The sequence below is a fragment of the Acipenser ruthenus genome, chromosome 10 (genome assembly GCF_902713425.1).
Source record: "Acipenser ruthenus chromosome 10, fAciRut3.2 maternal haplotype, whole genome shotgun sequence".
Taxonomy (NCBI): domain Eukaryota; kingdom Metazoa; phylum Chordata; class Actinopteri; order Acipenseriformes; family Acipenseridae; genus Acipenser; species Acipenser ruthenus.
The window spans coordinates 46409950-46428034 of NC_081198.1; the positions used below are offsets into that span (position 1 = coordinate 46409950).

An 18085-nucleotide genomic window follows, 5' to 3' on the forward strand; every position below is an offset into this window, starting at 1 on the left:
TTTAGCCTTTTTAAATCCAGTATCCGTAAAACAGAAACACATACATTGTATTAATTTGCTATATTGAAGCAGGTTTTAAGGTGGGGTCTTATACACTTATTGTTTATATGCATGAATTATTATTATTTATTTTTTATGTATGTATTTTTTTTAATTTTATTTAAATCTATTTGTACTAGATATCTGATATTTGGTTGCATTTTCAGAAATATTTAAATTATGAAAGCACAAGGGAATAATGGCCCCTGGATTCCTGTGGTGTTCACCTTTTGTAATTGGAGCTGTGGGGAAAGTGGTATATGCAGACAGCATGGATTTTGCAAGTATAATCTCAATATTGATGGTTTGCTTGCAATTGAATAAAAAGAAAACTGAAGTTGGTTTCTTGAAACAATTATTACTTTATTTTTGATGTCTCTAAATTGCACTAAACAGATTGTATTTAAAATATTAGCTGTTGATTCCATTAAGGGAGCATGTTTACCTATATGTTGTTGTTTTTTTGTTTGTTTTTTTGCATTGCATTGCAAAATATACCAGTAGCATATACTGTACTAGACAGAAAAATTAACAAAATAAATACATGAGAGAGAGAGAGAGAGAGAGAGAGAGAGAGAGAGAGAGAGAGAGAGAGAGAGAGAGAGAGAGAGATCCAAGGAGAATCAAGAAACAATAGTATAAGAAAAGTTGTATGTGTATATAAAAAAAATATATCAATTATTTTGTAGTCTCCACCAGCCAATTCATTGTTCTGTGGCAATTAATCTTTTCCACAGTAGTACAGTACCGCAAAGTAGCCTACAAACTTAAAGTTATCAATTAGACTTTTTCATTTGTTCAATTAATGATAGCAGATCATTCTGTATTGTATAAACATGATTTCATAGTAAATGAATTGGTGTAATATCTTTTTGTTTGTTTACATTTACCTTAGTAAATGATGACAGACTTTTTTTTTTTTTTTTTACTGTATTCATCACTGGTTTCTAACGTCTCCATATCTGGATCACATTATGATCACCATACTAGACACCAAGACCCTGCACAGAATGGTAACATATTTGGTGACTTTGAATAACCACGAAAGCATTTATAAAACACATTAAGTCCCAATATTTCAAAGTGACCCTAATCCTCCCCTTATTCCCTCTTCTCGATCATATAGCATCCACCTGGGGCTTACCTGGGCACTGGTTTGAAAGGACAAACAAAAGTTCAACTGTGATTTAACACTGCGCACCAGCTCCGAACTTCTACGCATTTATGGAGTATGTCAATGAAAAGCCTTTACAGGCTCTGTCTTGTATAACACAAATTGTGTTGCATGTTGCTGGTACACTCCGATGTTGAGCTGAAGCATGAACACACTCCAGAACGCTCATGCTCTGCGTGTTGCGTGTAATCATTTATTGGGTTGTGTGTTGCATGTTCTATGTACGAGCTGCGCGCGCACCGCCACGGCCCATGTTCTCCGGGTGTCTCGCGCTGGCTGTCGGGATCGCTTTGCCGCTGTGTGGTAATGTCCGCCATGTTTGCAATGGCGCAGGGAGCAAATCGACCGAGCAAAAAAAGGCTTTAAACCCAATAAAACGCATCTGAAAACGGCTTTCCATACAGGATTCAGAGCCAAAGGGAGCCCATGAGTCCCCAAGTGGTGGAAAGAGTCGGGTGCCTATTGGTTTTCAACCAAGTTTTTGAGTGAATTTCGGTGGATCCATGTTTCCTTCACATTTTATGTTATTGTGATCGGAGACAACAATGAGTAAACTCTCGTTCCGAGCGCGGGCGCTAGACGCCGCCAAACCTCTCCCTATCTACCGCAGCAAAGACCTCCCGGACCTCAATGACTGCGTCTCTATCAACCGGGCAGTGCCGCAGATGCCGACGGGGATGGAAAAAGAAGAGGAATCGGTATGGCCATATAAATATTTATAATATTTGTGTGTTATTATTAAGCGAGTACAGCGGGGTGTTGGTATTCTGGAATGCCTTACGTAAACTTTAGGACGTAGGCGCTGGTTTAACTAAGAAAAGGCTGCCTAACAAGTACGTAAAGTTCGCAGGAAACGAATCGCGATGCCGCCATTTAACACCATACCCTTACGCAAATATTTTGGAGTAGGTGTTTTTTTTTAATGCATATGTGACGTACAAGCTTTGCGTATTTTCATCTGTGAATGGTTGGGTAGTTGTTTTGCGAAGCTCCTTAGGCCTAGCTTGTTCCCCCCCGCCTTTGTCCTTACGTAACGTAATTTACGCAAGTAAAGTTGCTCAAATTGATGTTATCTTAAGTCACGTTAGAAGATCTACGTACGTTGATTTTAAAAACATGGTTTGTGCGGAAATTTCCGCCATTTCTCATCATGTGCAATTCTTTTAGAAATATAGTTATATACTGTTTCTAAACTGTAAAACAAAAATATAATAGCAAATAGTCAATCTCTCTTTCCTCGACAATGACATGGCTTGCAGATTTCAGTGACATTGTTATAATGCCTGTTAGGTTGAAAACCGACTGGTGTCTTGATGTATATGTACTGGAAAACAGCTGCGTTTGTCATGAAAGTAAAGTTTATGTAAAGCAACGCCAGTTTCGAAATCTGGTTATTGCAAATGTGTGCGGTAGTCGTTTATTCCAGGTTGCTAATATGGAGGTTGCACGATACATTTAGCATTTTAAGGTATATAGTCTATAATAGCTTAAATACCAGACACTATGAATATGTCCATGCTGTTGAAGGATCGTGTTAAACAGAAACATTTGTGTCTGTAGTTGTAAACATGTTGTGAAAAGAAGAAATGTATCAATGAAATTCCTCTTTCAACTGAAATCCCGCCCAGCTTTGTACGGATTGGACAATGCCTTTTTGCAACATGCAGACACATAACTGATAGGCTTTTTATATAGAAGGAAACGCCCAGCATCACTGAGATTGGACTATGAAGAAAATGTTAAGGTGGGAAAATCTGACATGCTACAAGATAATAAAATGTATCCATATTTAGACCAAGTGTGTAACGATTGTGTTAGAGCATATTTTAAAACTTATTTATTTAGTTTTTTCTCCAAACATTTCGGCAAGATTAGTCTCTACCTGTTATATTCTACGTACTAAAGGGCTCTCTTAAATCTTTGAAATGATTGGAAAAAGCACTACGTATAATGTTTTTCATCAGATTTATATTCTTGTAGCATTTTTGTTTACTGAATTGCAGAACTTCCTATTGGATTAATTAGATTTGTATTTATCTAACATAATAGTTACAGGGACTAGCTATAGATAGAAACAAGTTAAACATGTATTCTAATTTTAGATTTAGGTTTATTTAGTTGTATGATGTATAATTAGATCAGATTATCATTTATTTTATTGAAGGACAATTTTGTTTAAAGACAACAATCGGATGAGTTAGGGAGAGTGTAGTTATACCAACTATAAAACACACTACATTCAAGAACCACTATGAACTGCAATATGCTTTTGGTCTTGTATCATGATACAAACAATACATACCTCTATTGTGATACGATATTTTGTGCAAACAAAGTATCACGATTCATAGGTACACAATGTTTCTGATAGGTACACTTTACAGAAGGCTTAACTGTGGGGAAATATTTTAGCATGCAAGTTGTGCATTGGAATGTTTGAATGGCTTTCACAAGTTTAAAGAGGCGATACTGGCATTCAGAGCTGCGATATTACAAGTATCTAAAATGTCTAGTCTCCTGTGTGTCAGTCTTTTCATTTTCATTTAAAATAGGAGGCTAGAAATCCTAAGTAGAAGGCAGGGGGATATGACCTAATTTATGATGACATTTACTTTATGATTTATCAGGAACGGTTATACTTTTTAGGTTTCCCAGGTTCATTTTATCATTAACCTGTGATTAATTCAGATAGGCTAGTTGTCCTTATTGTGCCTAAATTAATCCTATTGTTCATAAAAATCTGACAGATCGTTGGAATTGAAGATAATGTAAAACTAAAGCTTAATTTAGGAATTGTAGTTATTTACAGGATGCTTTTGAAATTGAAATTGACAAAGTTTTTTGGTTGCGCACAGCAACTGTGTGTGTGGGGAGTGTTCTAAATTTGAATGATTTCATCAGTGATGCATTGTTTGTGTTCAGTGCAACTTATATTGTTTCTTAAATTCAGTTATTACTACAGAAAGTTTCCAAACCTGATGTGTTCCACATGTTAAGAATGAAATGCATTTAATATCAACCGACCTCTTAGCCCTGTCTTTTATTTCTACATTCCATGTAACAGTGTTTGTACTGAGAATGAATTAATACCACAGAGACTGTTATATGTATGGGCTATTTTGTCATATTCAAAGACATCAAATACTTATTTATTCCTCCCCCTGAATTGAAAATTTGATTCTTGCATTTCTCAGGAACACCATTTACAGCGAGCCATTTCAGCACAGCAGGTTTTCAGGGAGAAGAAAGAAAGCATGGTTATCCCAGTTCCAGAGGCAGAGAGTAACATCACCTACTACGATCGCCTCTACAAAGGAGAGTTCAAAGTCCCTAAACAGTACATTCATATTCAGCGTAAGTCTCCTTTGGATGTATTTCATTTTCATTCTTGGTTTTGCAGACAGTCCCATTTGAACTTCACCTTTCTCCTCTTACTGAACAAAACATTAAAGCAATACCTTTTTTATGGCTATTGCTGATGTTGGCACATCCATAAAAGAAGAAAACATCTATCTAATCTTACACATTTTACATGTGTTTTCACGAAGTAATTTGTATGGATGGATATTGCACTTTTAAACGTACTTATAAACTTTGGATAATGATTGGTCTGTTACAGTTAACACTTTTTTAAATACTTTTAGTAGATACAATCTGTAGTTTAGCATTAATTCTGTTAGCTTTAATTTCTGTTGATCAATTCAATGTTTCAGGGATTGAAATAAACATACAAACACGGATGGAAATAAGACTACCTTTGCATAGCAGTTTCACCCATTCCAAGTTTTACAACAAGCTTGATTAACCACAGTGTATAGGTAACAAGCTAGGGTGTGTCTTATTACTTGTAGTAAAACCAGGAATGGATCAAACTGCTATGCAAACTGAGTCGTATTTCCATACCTGTGTTTTGTATGTGTTCCTGTGGTTAGATGTTTAACAACTTAATAATTTAATTGCACTATTATTGACTTGAACATTTAGAAACGATGCAGTACTGGATATCCGCATTTAATTTTTCTCCTTTAAGGTCACGTGGTAATACAAAAATGCATTTATGTTTTACACACTTTTCTTGCAGCATTCAGTCTCGATAATGAGCAACCAGATTATGACATGGACTCTGAAGATGACACATTACTCAACAGGCTAAACAGGAAGATGGAAATTAAACCAGTTCAGTTTGAAACAATGATAGACAGGCTGGAGAAAGCCAGTGCAAACCAGGTATAACCTGAAATGTGTACTATTAAATATAAATGTTATTATTTAATCAAACCTATTATGATATTTCTTCATTTATGTAATTATTTCCTAGCTTGTAACTATTCAAGAAGCAAAACTGCTACTAAATGAGGATGATTATCTTCTAAAGTCTGTATATGACTACTGGGTGAGAAAAAGAAAGAACTGCAGAGGGCCCTCTCTCATTCCCCAAATTAAACAGGAGAAGAGAGATGGATCGACCAACAGTGACCCCTATGTGGCCTTTCGAAGGAGAACAGAGAAGATGCAGACAAGAAAAGTAAGGATCCCCTTTTAATCCTGCTCTTTAAATATTTGCAGAAAAAATCAATCAATTATTTTTGTTTTGATATGCCCTTCTGGTTAAGGGTAGATGCCTTATTTTAATGCTCCCTGGTACTGTTAAAACCAAGTCAAAACGTGGTGCTGCAAAGAAATAATTAAACTTTTGCAACATACTAATTGTTTTGCTTTGTAAAAGCTAGAGGAAGTTATGTACAATTGTGGTGCCACATCACCATCTCTGAGTTAATATTTACTGTCAGAGTTTTGTATAATGACTTGAAATTTGCAAGATTATACTGCATGCAAAATGTGTTTGTGGCCTTGACATTATCCTCTGTCCAAATTAAGTTCCTTTAATGTTTTTATTCAGTAAACATGTACTGTTTTACTGCCACTGTGCTTTAACCTCTGGCCATATCAATGATACAGACCACACACATTGGGATAGTGTATTCACGTTTGGCACATGTCTGTGTTATATTAATCATTTAGTAAAATTCCATTACTATTAGTTGGGTATGATACTGACAAACTTGTTTTCTGTTATCTGTAAGAAAAAAATCCTTTTGTCAAAATTAATACTGAAAGTTTGCAAACCTGATTTTGTCCCAAATTTCAAGAATCAATTAAGCATAAAATCAACCGATCTCTTAAGCCCTGACTGGTAATTCTCCATTCAATGTTGCATTCTAGTTTTTGTTTCATTTTTTTGTTACATAAATATTTTTTTTATAACAAACTGACTGTTCTGAGTTAGTGAATTTTATATCTATAGATATATATATATATATATATATATATATATATATATATATATATATATATATATATATATTATACTTTTTTTAACTTTTACAATTTGTCTTTTCTAGAATCGGAAAAATGATGAAGCTTCTTACGAGAAGATGTTAAAGTTAAGGCGAGAGTTCAGTAGGACAGTAACCATTCTAGAAATGATAAAAAGACGAGAAAAATCTAAACGGGAATTGCTTCATCTTACATTGGAGGTTGTGGAGAAAAGGTAAATTGACTTGAACATTGTTTTAATATTTGATAGTTGCAAAAAGCCATGAAGAAAACTCTCAATTTGAATTTTTGCTCCGTGTAGATATCAGTTGGGTGACTTTGGTGGTGAAATTCTGAATGAAGTGAAGATTCCTCGACCAGAGAAATCTGTCTACAACACTCCTATATCTCTTCATAATGGGAACCACCACAAAGTTCTAGAATTTAAAATTAAGGTAAAACATAACTGAAGTCAGGCAATGTTTTGTATTTATTTCTGTTCCAATATCACAACAGCATTTTATATTAGGAGTAAAAAATAAAAAAAAAAAGCAGTAAGATTTCAGCAATATCAAGTGTTGTGTTTTTTTTTTTTTTTTTTTTTAAGGGATCTCTTCCAAATGCTAGGGTCTTGACACATTTTATAGCAGAAACTTGTGCTTATCAAACAAATTTTTCTAATTTTTTAAAATTCTTAATGTAACAGCATCCCCACCACATCTCAGTCAAGGAGGACAGTCATGATTTTGTCCGACCAAAGAAGAAATACCTGAAAAAAACGAAACTGGACATTTCATACCAGCAGCCTCACACTGAGCCACTACCTGCCATTAATAAGAGTGATTTAAAACAATATGACTTTCACAGCTCAGATGATGAGGAGTACCTACAGGTAGGATATCTTTTGGAGGGGGAGGGGGGAGGGGGGAGCAGGGATCAGTTCTGGGCTTTACTGACTGGTAATAGCAGATAAACATTTCATTCAAATAACCGGTAATATTGTTTTTGCAGTTACCAGCAATTATAACCCTATTGTCTCTCTAAACTAATGTCCAGCAAAATTAATGAAACTTCAGAATTTTTAATGCTATTTTACATTTCCTTTTTTTTTTCCTCAGGCTTTATCCCCTACATCAGAGCCTGATGAAGAAAATGACCCAGATGGTTCTTTTGCTTTCAGAAGGAAAGCTGTGTGCCAATACCATGCTGTAAGTATAAATCATTATCAGTAGAAAGCTCGGATATTGGTGGTTCCTTTATAAAACTGCTGTTGGGTAGAAGTTTGGGGACCTAATTAAAAGTTGACCAGCTAGATGTATGTGTGTATTTATGGGATATTTATCCACGGACTTGTTGTAAAATTAGTAATCTTGTTCATACAGAATCGTTTTGCTATTTGCTATAAATTCCTTCTAAGTATGTCGGTTTTCTTGATCTCTCATAAATATATAATTTGTTGCCCTACATTTGCAGCCTCGTTTGGACCAAGCTAACAGTTTCCCCTGGGAGTGCACTGAACTTGCAGGGTTAGAAGAGTTAAAATACAGGCACTGCCTCACAGCCCTCTCAATTCCCAGGAGATGTATAGGCTTTGCGAGGCGCCGGGTTGGGCGAGGAGGCAGGTATGGAAATCTAGTTTTGGTTGAAGTGTACCATCTCTTTCTCTTCCTTCATAACTTTGGAACAAGTTTTCTAGTTGGATTAGAATTGCTATTTTATTTATTTTATCAAGGTTCTAAAACTATCTGTGCTTGTATGTTTCTTTCTGACTATAAATAAACGTAAAACTCCAGTAAGGCACTATTTTAATGTAAATGACAGTATACAGGTTTAGCACATTTTGGGTGTATACATGTATATTAAATGAGGATTTTCTTACCTTGCAGGGTTATTTTGGACCGTGCATCGTCTGATCAAGACAACATTCTAAAGCAGTTGGACCCTGAAGTGTTTAACTCCATTCCCAGTAGTTCAACCTCAGACTGTTCCACATGGACCAATGCTTCCAAAACACGTTCTGGGAATGCAATGTCCCTTAAGGAAGTTTTAAGCAATATCAAAATGTGTCGGTTGCGGTGTTTTCGGCCACAGTCTATACAAATTCGGGACAGTGGAGATGGTTGTACTTCTAGGAAATTGGGACAGACTATGAGTAACAGACGGGTAACCGGAGCCTCTGTTGCACTGTTGAACTCTAACAGGAATGGAATTTCGGGTAAGTCTCAAAGTAAACAATTTTATATCCAAAACTTGTGGCTGGCTTTCAGAAAGAAGAAAATAGACTGGTGGTTTTGGTGCTACACAAACAGGACAAACCAACCAAGCCTAAAAACCCTTGTTTGCTTATTTCTGTATTCATATTTGTTGGTCTGTCTCTATAGTTTTGCATTTATTTATACTGAATTATTTAGAAAACTTCCAGCATTTGCTCCAAATGGAATCACGTTATCACTCACCTTACTGCATTTCAGATTAAATGCAGTAAACTGTATATTGTCAGGGTATCCTTTTAAGGCTGCCACACCAGACGCGATGCAATTTTTCATTGGGCGACAAGATACTTTCGCAGCGACGTGACCATACACACCAGAAGCGACACAGACGCGATGTGACAGGTTTGAAAACTGCCAGATCTGTACAACTATACAGAATTGCTACTGACAAATATGATCGACTGGTACGTATTTGACAACATGTGGAAATTGAGTGTCTTCTCTGATGGTATTTCAACATATACGGCAATAAATCATTCACACCAGGTTTATCCATTTCCTTTGAAATGGATTCCCATATATTGTCTTTCAAATCTGTATCTTTACTATTGCGATGACCTTTGTCATAAAGCTCTGGGTATTTTTCCACGACAAGTATTTAGTATTAGTTCGTCCATCATTTTGGATACTGCTTCACCCTGCTGGACCACGTGCATTTAAGCTGTTCTCTGATTGATCAATTCCCTAGTTGTCGCGTGACAAATTGCTAAAAATAGAATTCAATCCTATTTATTTCACGTAGCTCCAGTGTCGTCTGTCACGTGAAAGATACTTATCAAAAGTTGCTGCACAGTTTTGCTTGTCGCATCGTGTCTGGTGGGTGCCTTCACTCATAAAATATTGTTTATGATTGCCTTTTTTAATATATATATATAATATATATATATATTCAAAATTGGTTATACTGTCGTAATATTGATTCATTCAAGGGCTTGCAGTGTTCTTGAATTTCTAGAGTGCTCTGAAATTGACAGTCATCCTTTTATTAGTGATTTTGTTGTTGTCAGTAGCAAAACTGCTAGACGGTTTGTTTTGAGAACTGAAGGCATGTTAAGCAACTGGAACAGCTTCACAGTAGATACGAATAACCATCTTTCTATCCACTGAACTATCCGCAAATTCCTTACAATGAAACTCTCCATTCACAAGTCCTTCATTTTTAGTATGTTGCTCCACAATGCAAACCTATATATCTTTGTATTTTTTTTTTTGTTTACATTTGCTGATGCACAGAAAAATGTCTTACTTAAATTGGGCCACCGAGAACAAACCATATGCTAAGAGGGTAAAGACAAGCACAATGAACATGTGTTAAATTTTTTTTTTTTTTTTTTTTTTTTGATTCTCCAAAAAATGTATGTATTAATCGCAGAAGTTAACTGCCATAATTGGTTTTATAACCTTTTGTGTGTACATTTTTACTGTGGGCTTTGTGAATTTGATCCAACTAAGACCATCACTGGCAAACAGGATAGAAACTTAGTTTGTTGAGAAAGGAGGACATGAAATTGCATATTGTGGATTTTTTTGTTTGTGTATTTGTGTAATCAGTAAAGTTTTTTTCCAGGTTGGCATAAATATCTGAATTTGTATATGCATGGCAGAAATAGTCATGTTGGAATGGCTATATATATACACACAGTACTGTGCAAAAGTTTTAGGCAGGTGTGAAAAAATGCTGTAAAGTAAGAATGCTTTCAAAAATAGACATGTTAATAGATTATATTTATCAATTAACTAAATGCAAAGTGAGTGAACACAAGAAAAATCTAAAGCAAATCAATATTTGGTGTGACCACCCTTTGCCTCAGCATCATTAACTGAAACAGAAACAGCTGTGTAGGAGGAATAAAACTGGGTGAGGAACAGCCAAACTCAGCTAACAAGGTGAGGTTGCTGAAGACAGTTTACTGTCAAAAGTCATACACCATGGCAAGACTGAGCACAGCAACAAGACACAAGGTAGTTATACTGCATCAGCAAGGTCTCTCCCAGGCAGAAATTTCAAGGCAGACAGGGGTTTCCAGATGTGCTGTCCAAGCTCTTTTGAAGAAGCACAAAGAAACGGGCAACGTTGAGGACCGTAGACGCAGTGGTCGGCCAAGGAAACTTACTGCAGCAGATGAAAGACACATCATGCTTACTTCCCTTCGCAATCGGAAGATGTCCAGCAGTGCCATCAGCTCAGAATTGGCAGAACACAGTGGGACGCTGGTACACCCATCTACTGTCCGGAGAAGTCTGGTCAGAAGTGGCCTTCATGGAAGACTTGCGGCCAAAAAGCCATACCTCCGACGTGGAAACAAGGCCAAGCGACTCATCTATGCACTAAAACACAGGAACTGGGGTGCAGAAAAATGGCAGCAGGTGCTCTGGACTGACGAGTCAAAATTTGAAATATTTGGCTATAGCAGAAGGCAGTTTGTTCGCCGAAGGGCTGGAGAGCAGTACACGAATGAGTGTCTGCAGGCAACAGTGAAGCATGGTGGAGGTTCCTTGCAAGTTTGGGGCTTTGGTCAGAATTAATGGTCTCCTCAATGCTGAGAAGTACAGGCAGATACTTATCCCTCATGCAATACCATCAGGGAGGCATCTGATTGGCCCCAAATTTATTCTGCAGCATGACAACGACCCCAAACATACAGCGAAAGTCATTAAGAACTATCTTCAGCGTAAAGAAGAACAAGGAGTCCTGGAAGTGATCGTATGGCCCCCACAGAGCCCTGATCTCAACATCATCGAGTCTGTCTGGGATTACATGAAGAGAGAGAAGCAACTGAGGCTGCCTAAATCCACAGAAGCACTGTGGTTAGTTCTCCAAGATGTTTGGGCCAGCCTACCTGCCGAGTTCCTTCAAAAACTGTGTGCAAGTGTACCTAGAAGAATTGATGCTGTTTTGAAGGCAAAGGGTGGTCACACCAAATATTGATTTGATGTAGATTTTTCTTCTGTTCACTCACTTTGCATTTTGTTAATTGATAAATATAAACTATTAACATGTCTATTTTTGAAAGCATTCTTACTTTACAGCATTTTTTCACACCTGCCTAAAACTTTTGCACAGTACTGTATATATATGTATGGTGTTAGTCGTGCGTTTGTCTATTTCTTGACGTTTACTTTTTTAAAACTTTTTTTGTATTAATACTAGTGGTGCAGTCGGCACCCTAATTTCGTATTCGATTATCGTGTAGACGTTTTTGATGCATTGATGTTTTACTTTTCAAAATAAAGAACATGCATTAGTTTTTCTAACAGTAGATCCAATAACTAAAAACACTGTTTTGCGGAATAGTTCAAACAAAAAGGCACAACTTATATTCAAATTAAAACACTTCCGATTATTAAAAAAAAAAAAAAAAAAAAAGAAATACAAAGGACTTGTTAACTGAAAAGAATATGCGTTCGTCCGCACCAGATGTCCCTTTAACATTGTAATAGTAATAAAAAATACTATATTTTAACAGAAGTCATTTCTATTTGAACTATGGTTGTTCATTATTGTTACCATTTTATTTTCCAAAGCAAAACATTTGAATTAATCTCACAAATCCTGACTAATTTAACAATTGTAGCTCGGGAAATTTAAGGACAGATTATCAATAATCAATGCATCGATTTAATTGTTGTACCCTTAATTAATACACCAGGCTTTTATCAGCATCTAGTTTGTGTGTTGCGCCAATTGCTTCCTGACTTCCCCTTGTGACAGAGGGGCGGGGAAATGTGTTCAGAAAAAGTGTCTTTGTCACAGCTGATGTGAGAAAGTGATATGCAATATAACAAAAAAATCGTGCTAAACGTAGCATTTTTATACAGAATATTTTTATCATTGGTGAAATTTTGACCCTCTCCCTAACTATTAGGAATAAAGTTATTCTTCTTCACAGAACATAGTGATTTAGAGCAATTGAGATACATTTGTAAGATTAAATTCCCCCTGAAAAGCATTGAAAGATTTGCCAAACGTGCTGATTCTGGCTGTAATGTACAGATTTGGAAAGTTTCTGCTGCCTTCCTCCACATCTTATGTCTAATTTTGAGCCATCTGGGATCCTTGTCTGAAGTTATGCATAACTGTCTTCATGCTATTGATGGTGTATTTTAAAGTTAACTTCTCACACTTCATATTTTTTATTTATGTATTTTGTATTTTCACATTGTCAGTTTAATAATTTAGTGTTTCTGTAAATGAATGGGTATGCTTCAAGGTTCTAAAGTAGAATCTCTACAAAATGCAGCAGTAATAAAAAAAAAAACATGTCCTATTAAATATTCAGGCTGTTTTAAATTAAAGGCATTTAAAGAGAAGCTTATTTCCCAAAGGATGTAATGTTGTAACCTGATTGGAAGAATGTTTTCCTACAGTGCTGAATACTTTTGGTTTGCATTTGTGGTCTGACTCTGTTGCTGTACAGTTACAGGTGGCATTACAGAAGAGCAGTTTCAGACACATCGACAGCAGCTGGTTCAGATGCAGCAACAGCAGCTGGCACAACTCCAACAGAAACAGCAGTCCCAGCATTCCACACGCCCAGCACATCCAAACTCGCAGGTAATTTTTTAGATTTCTAGTGTTATCCAGTTATTGTGTATTTTGTAAGGGACAAACGTGTTGAATCTGTAAAAATAACTCGCTGTTTCGAGTACCATTAGTCCCGAGTGATAATGAAATTGCTGCTGTTCCTGAATCTATCCAGAAGAAATATGAGAAATAAAATTAGAAGGGTGATGTTTATATGGAAGTTAATTTGTGATTTATGCTAACTTTTTTGTATTATGCTAATGTGTAACTTTTCATTAACAATATGAACTTCTAAACTGCAATCCCAAGCCATTTTCTGAGTGTTACATTTGAAATGTGTAATGTTACAACTGATTGTTACGTAATAAAATGGTATTTGCCTTTCTGTTGAATTGTTCTGACTGGGGTTTCGTTGACAAATTAACTGTTTTCTGTGGATTTTTAGAATAAACTGGATTATTTTAATCAACAGTATATCAAATGGAATTTAAATGTAGTCTTCAATGTTCTTCCCTAAAAATATTTTCCATATTTTACAAACATTTGGCAATTTGAAACTGTTACTCTTTTCACCAAGATTAAGCATATTTGAGGGTATGATATTATATTCTATAACCAATTTCTAGTATTTTAACTGTTTGTTTTGTGTTTTTATAGGTATCTGGCACTTCAGACTGCATGTCAAAAACTCTGGATTCGGCAAGTGCCCATTTTGCTGCATCAGCTGTAGTCAGTGCCCCAGGTCCAGGACGCGAGGTGTATAAGGACAACAGAGTTCACAGCAGCAACATCAATGGTGTCGTCCAGCCTTCAGGTGAGTGCAGATTCTGCTTTTTATTTATGATCAATTTGGGATATACTTTATCATTCTAGTCTAGTATAAAAAGGATAGTGACATTTATGTCGTCTTTACCTCCCTACTCTGATAATGTTTAGAAGAATGTATTTCATACCAAATGCTAGAAAGTAAACGTATGTTGTGTAAATAAAAAAGCACTTTATAAACACATTATTACAAATCTATGCTGTTACGTAAAGAATAATAACTTTAGTTGGTTTGGATTTTGGTTTTATATCAGTTTTAGCCACTTTACTGACATACGTAGAGTAAGTGAAAACACAGTAAGAAACAAAGTAGTGACCCATTTTTGTGTTACACTTTCTATGGACACATACATATAATAAAGGGAAACATTTGATAGCCTAGAAGTTCAGAGGTAAAATGGTTATTTATTTCAAACATTTTATGTTCTACAGGTACCTCTAAAACTCTTCATTCTGCCAGCACAGCTTTGACGCCCAGCCCAGCAATCTCTACAGTACAGCTTGTAAGGACTGTCAGCCACACCACCACCAACCACCTCATCCCAGCAATGTGCACAAGTAGTCCCCAGTCTTTGCCAGGGAACAATTCCTGCCTAGCAACTGCAGTTCACCTCAGCAATGTTGGTGTTGTTTCCCCTATGAATGTGCATCTCGGCACAAGGACTTCAGCACCCTCGCCATCTGCCTTAAAACTTGCCACTGTGGCTACCAATCTGGACAGGGTGCCAAAGGTGACACCCAGTAGTGCCATCAGCAGCATAGCAAGGTGAGTAAACTGATAGAAATAGAAAAAATAGTAAGGTTGTGTCAATATGTATTTTTATTTATTTATTTATTTTACGATTTATTTCTTCCTTGATGCATTGATGTAATGAAATATGGTAAATAAAATGAAATGAACACACAGAGAAGTGCATTGTTTGGCAGTTTAGGAATACAGTAGTTCTTTTTTTCTGTCTTTGAAAATTCCTTATTCATAAATAAAGCTGATTTATTTTCTTGGATTTTTGAGTTATGCTTATTTGAAAATAAAATCAATTTTCAGAACAAATTCATGGAAATATGCAGGAATGTTTAAAAAATATACTGCCAAAAGGAAGGTTATTTTAACTTTCTTGTGGCTATAATGTATGATTGAAGTAAAGTTGCTAACTAGTATTATCCTACTGTATAATCCCCTTCAGAAACAATGATTTTAGGAATGATGTTTGTTTTGCAAAGCTCCAGCATGTTAAAAAGATCCGTACCCTTTGACAAGAAAAAGGTAATTTTATACAGATGCACTTTAATATTTACCAGGGCTAACATTTTAACAAGGGATGTCTACATTTCATGGATCACCTTAGAATGGAGGGATGAAATAAAAAAAATTAAAGTTTTCCTTTCTTTTAGGGAGAACCATGAACCAGAAAGACTTGCTTTAAATGGGATTTCAGAGACCACAGTGGCAATGGAAGTGACATAGACCAAGCCAGCTGGACTTATAGCTATGAAAAACAGTTGTGGCAGGCATAATTGTCCCAGAATGAATGCAAAATATGTATCCCCTAGAATGTCGGGGGTGCTCAACATGGACCTAATAAATCGCAGCATATCAAAATATTAGAGAATTTGTCAAATATATATGTACATTTTGTAAAATTGGGAAGATCACTACCTTGTAAAATAGTATATTTGTATCATTAGTATGTTATTTCTGTTACTTGAATTCTAGATATTTGTCATCATGCTTTTGCACTTGAAATGCAACCGAATGAAGAGGAACAATGTGCAACAGTTTGTTTTGGGATCATGAGCATGAAAATGGATCCTATGTCACTTGTTTTAACTATTTATTTTGCCATGTTTACATTTTGTATCTTGTACAAATAAATCAGACTTTGTCTACAAAAATAGAGATTTGCATAGTTAGCATATATAAAGTTCTTGTATTTTTTTTTTTTTAAAGAAATGTAAGTATTGACTTGGTTAATTGTTTCACAAATTGATTAGATGGTCTTTTGGTAACAACTTTAGAGACATATTTCATTATTAAGACAAAGTATTTTCTATTACTTTGCAAGGGAAATGGGGATGGATCAATTTTAGTTTTATGTTGTAGATGTTAACATAGTTTTTTTATGTAAAAACATGCCATTGTATCCATAGAACAAAAAAATGTATGCATCTGACAGTCAAGTTCTACAAATGTTTAAAAAAAAAAAAAAAAAAAAAAAAAAGACAAATCAACTTTTTAATGAAATATTTGCATTTTAAAACTACTGGGGGTAAAGTCAGTAAATCATCAGGTATGGATAATTTTATCTGCTATCTTATATAATCTTACAAATTATTGGAAACTCACCAAACCACCCCTTGGGAGAGGGGAGGGTAAAACTGTGTCAAAAAACATTTCTTCAGATTTTTTTGTAAAGTTTCCTGTGGCCACAAGGCAAGTAACAGAAGGAAAAACCTGTCTAAGTGTTAGGCCTACCTTTACATAGTGTAGTACGTTCATGTAAAGATTTGTTAGCGGTGTTAGTTATCTAAACATTAGTTTACACATTACTTCAGACAAACTTTCGCTGTTACTACTTGTTGGGATAAATGAAAAAAAAAATGCAGGGAAATAAAAAATATATGTATATATATATATACACATATCAAAACTTTGGTTTTGATGTCTGAATTTTTTCTAACTGAAAAGAACTGCCAAATTCAGCCCCCATTCATACATAGATATGCAAGTAACTATCTTAAGCACCACCTTCCTGCAATGTGGCTTGATGGACATCACAGCTGGGTAAGGAAATGGTTTTTCAAATTGCTGCCACCTAGTGGTTCTCAAAGTTTACAATTTATCCTAAAGAAACAACACCAATATTATGTTGTTTTTAGTTTTAAATATTGTCTTTTATTGTTTGTACTTATTGCATTGCACCTGAAAAGTGTCCCAAGTGCTGACTGAAGTACCAACTTGTATCCTGTTGTTCGCATCTTATTTTGCATAGTACTTGACCCAAAATTGGCATTGTTTTCTCTAGGGATCCCCAAGAAACTTGCACTCCCAATATGGGGATGAAGCCCTTTTGTAAGCATGTCCCTGTGCAGGGGTCCTTTTCTGTTGATGCCTTAAAGAATAACATGCACCTTTTGGGGGCGGAGGGGTTTGAGGTTGGGTTGAGCGCCAATAACTATTTGGTTATTTTTTTGCTAAACTGAAAGTGTTTTTATATATATATATATATATATATATATATATATATATATATATATATATATATATATATATATACACACACCAACATTTAATTCAGAAATTAAAAGCTAGATTTAAGGAATATTTTTTAGTGTGGACACTTAAATAGTAAATCTTCACATTTTACTATTTTGGGCTGCTGTTTCATCAAATTGACTAAGTGCACACTTCAGGTTTTACCATAGTTAGCTGCATTTTTTGTTAACAAAACCTCTCTGATTAAAAGTACAAAGTTTTGTAAGTTTTGGTAAGGAATGGTTAGTAACTTTTCCTTATTGGGATGTTCAAAGCCATTTTTCTAGCATTTTTTAAATGCTGTGTCTTTCAAACCTACCAAAAAGAATCCTGCATATGGCACTTTTAGAAGAGCTGCAAAAAAGATGTAAACAAAAAAAGTCCATAATCTCCACCTGCTACTACATGCAGTAGACCTAATAAATGTTTGGGTTTTTTTTTCTCCCCCCCCCCAACTTTTTTTGGTAATCACTGCTTGCAGAAGTGTACGACTCATAATCTGATATGCAGTTGAGAATTGATTCCTGACATCTCACACTGTATTGTGTAATAGACAGTCGGAGCAAAGGTCACAGGGATGTATGGGGTTATGTGCTATGCAAATTATCTCAGTGTTTTATATCACAGTGTAGAATTCTGATTGTACCTTGTATTGGTAGTTAAACTGACATGTATTGCCC

General features: G+C 35.5%; 1 protein-coding gene across 2 annotated transcripts; it reads left to right on the forward strand.

The window, feature by feature from the left end:
- The first annotated feature begins 1441 nt into the window (after positions 1–1441).
- Positions 1442–16377, forward strand: LOC117413657 (enhancer of polycomb homolog 2-like). Of its 2 annotated transcripts, none has more exons than XM_034022901.3 (14): positions 1442–1911; positions 4408–4567; positions 5295–5440; positions 5532–5738; positions 6616–6764; positions 6852–6984; positions 7236–7421; positions 7648–7737; positions 8003–8151; positions 8416–8744; positions 13221–13357; positions 13985–14141; positions 14585–14918; positions 15337–15484. In XM_034022901.3, exons 1-14 carry the CDS (start codon positions 1759–1761, stop codon positions 15404–15406), a joined length of 2400 nt encoding a protein of 799 aa, XP_033878792.2. In that variant the 5' UTR covers positions 1442–1758; the 3' UTR covers positions 15407–15484. The 2 variants fall into 2 exon arrangements, with proteins under 2 accessions (XP_033878792.2, XP_033878786.2); XM_034022895.3 differs by lacking the exon at positions 15337–15484 and adding an exon at positions 15545–16377 and having other exon boundaries at positions 1443–1911.
- The last annotated feature ends 1708 nt before the right edge of the window (positions 16378–18085 follow it).

Bases quoted from the DNA above. Each gene is read 5' to 3' on its own strand.
- LOC117413657 (XM_034022895.3), top strand. From the start codon at position 1,759: ATGAGTAAACTCTCGTTCCGAGCGCGGGCGCTAGACGCCGCCAAACCT. The intron at 1,912-4,407 runs GTATGGCCATAT...TGCATTTCTCAG, and splicing joins TGGAAAAAGAAGAGGAATCG to GAACACCATTTACAGCGAGC. The intron at 7,738-8,002 runs GTAAGTATAAAT...CTACATTTGCAG, and splicing joins CTGTGTGCCAATACCATGCT to CCTCGTTTGGACCAAGCTAA.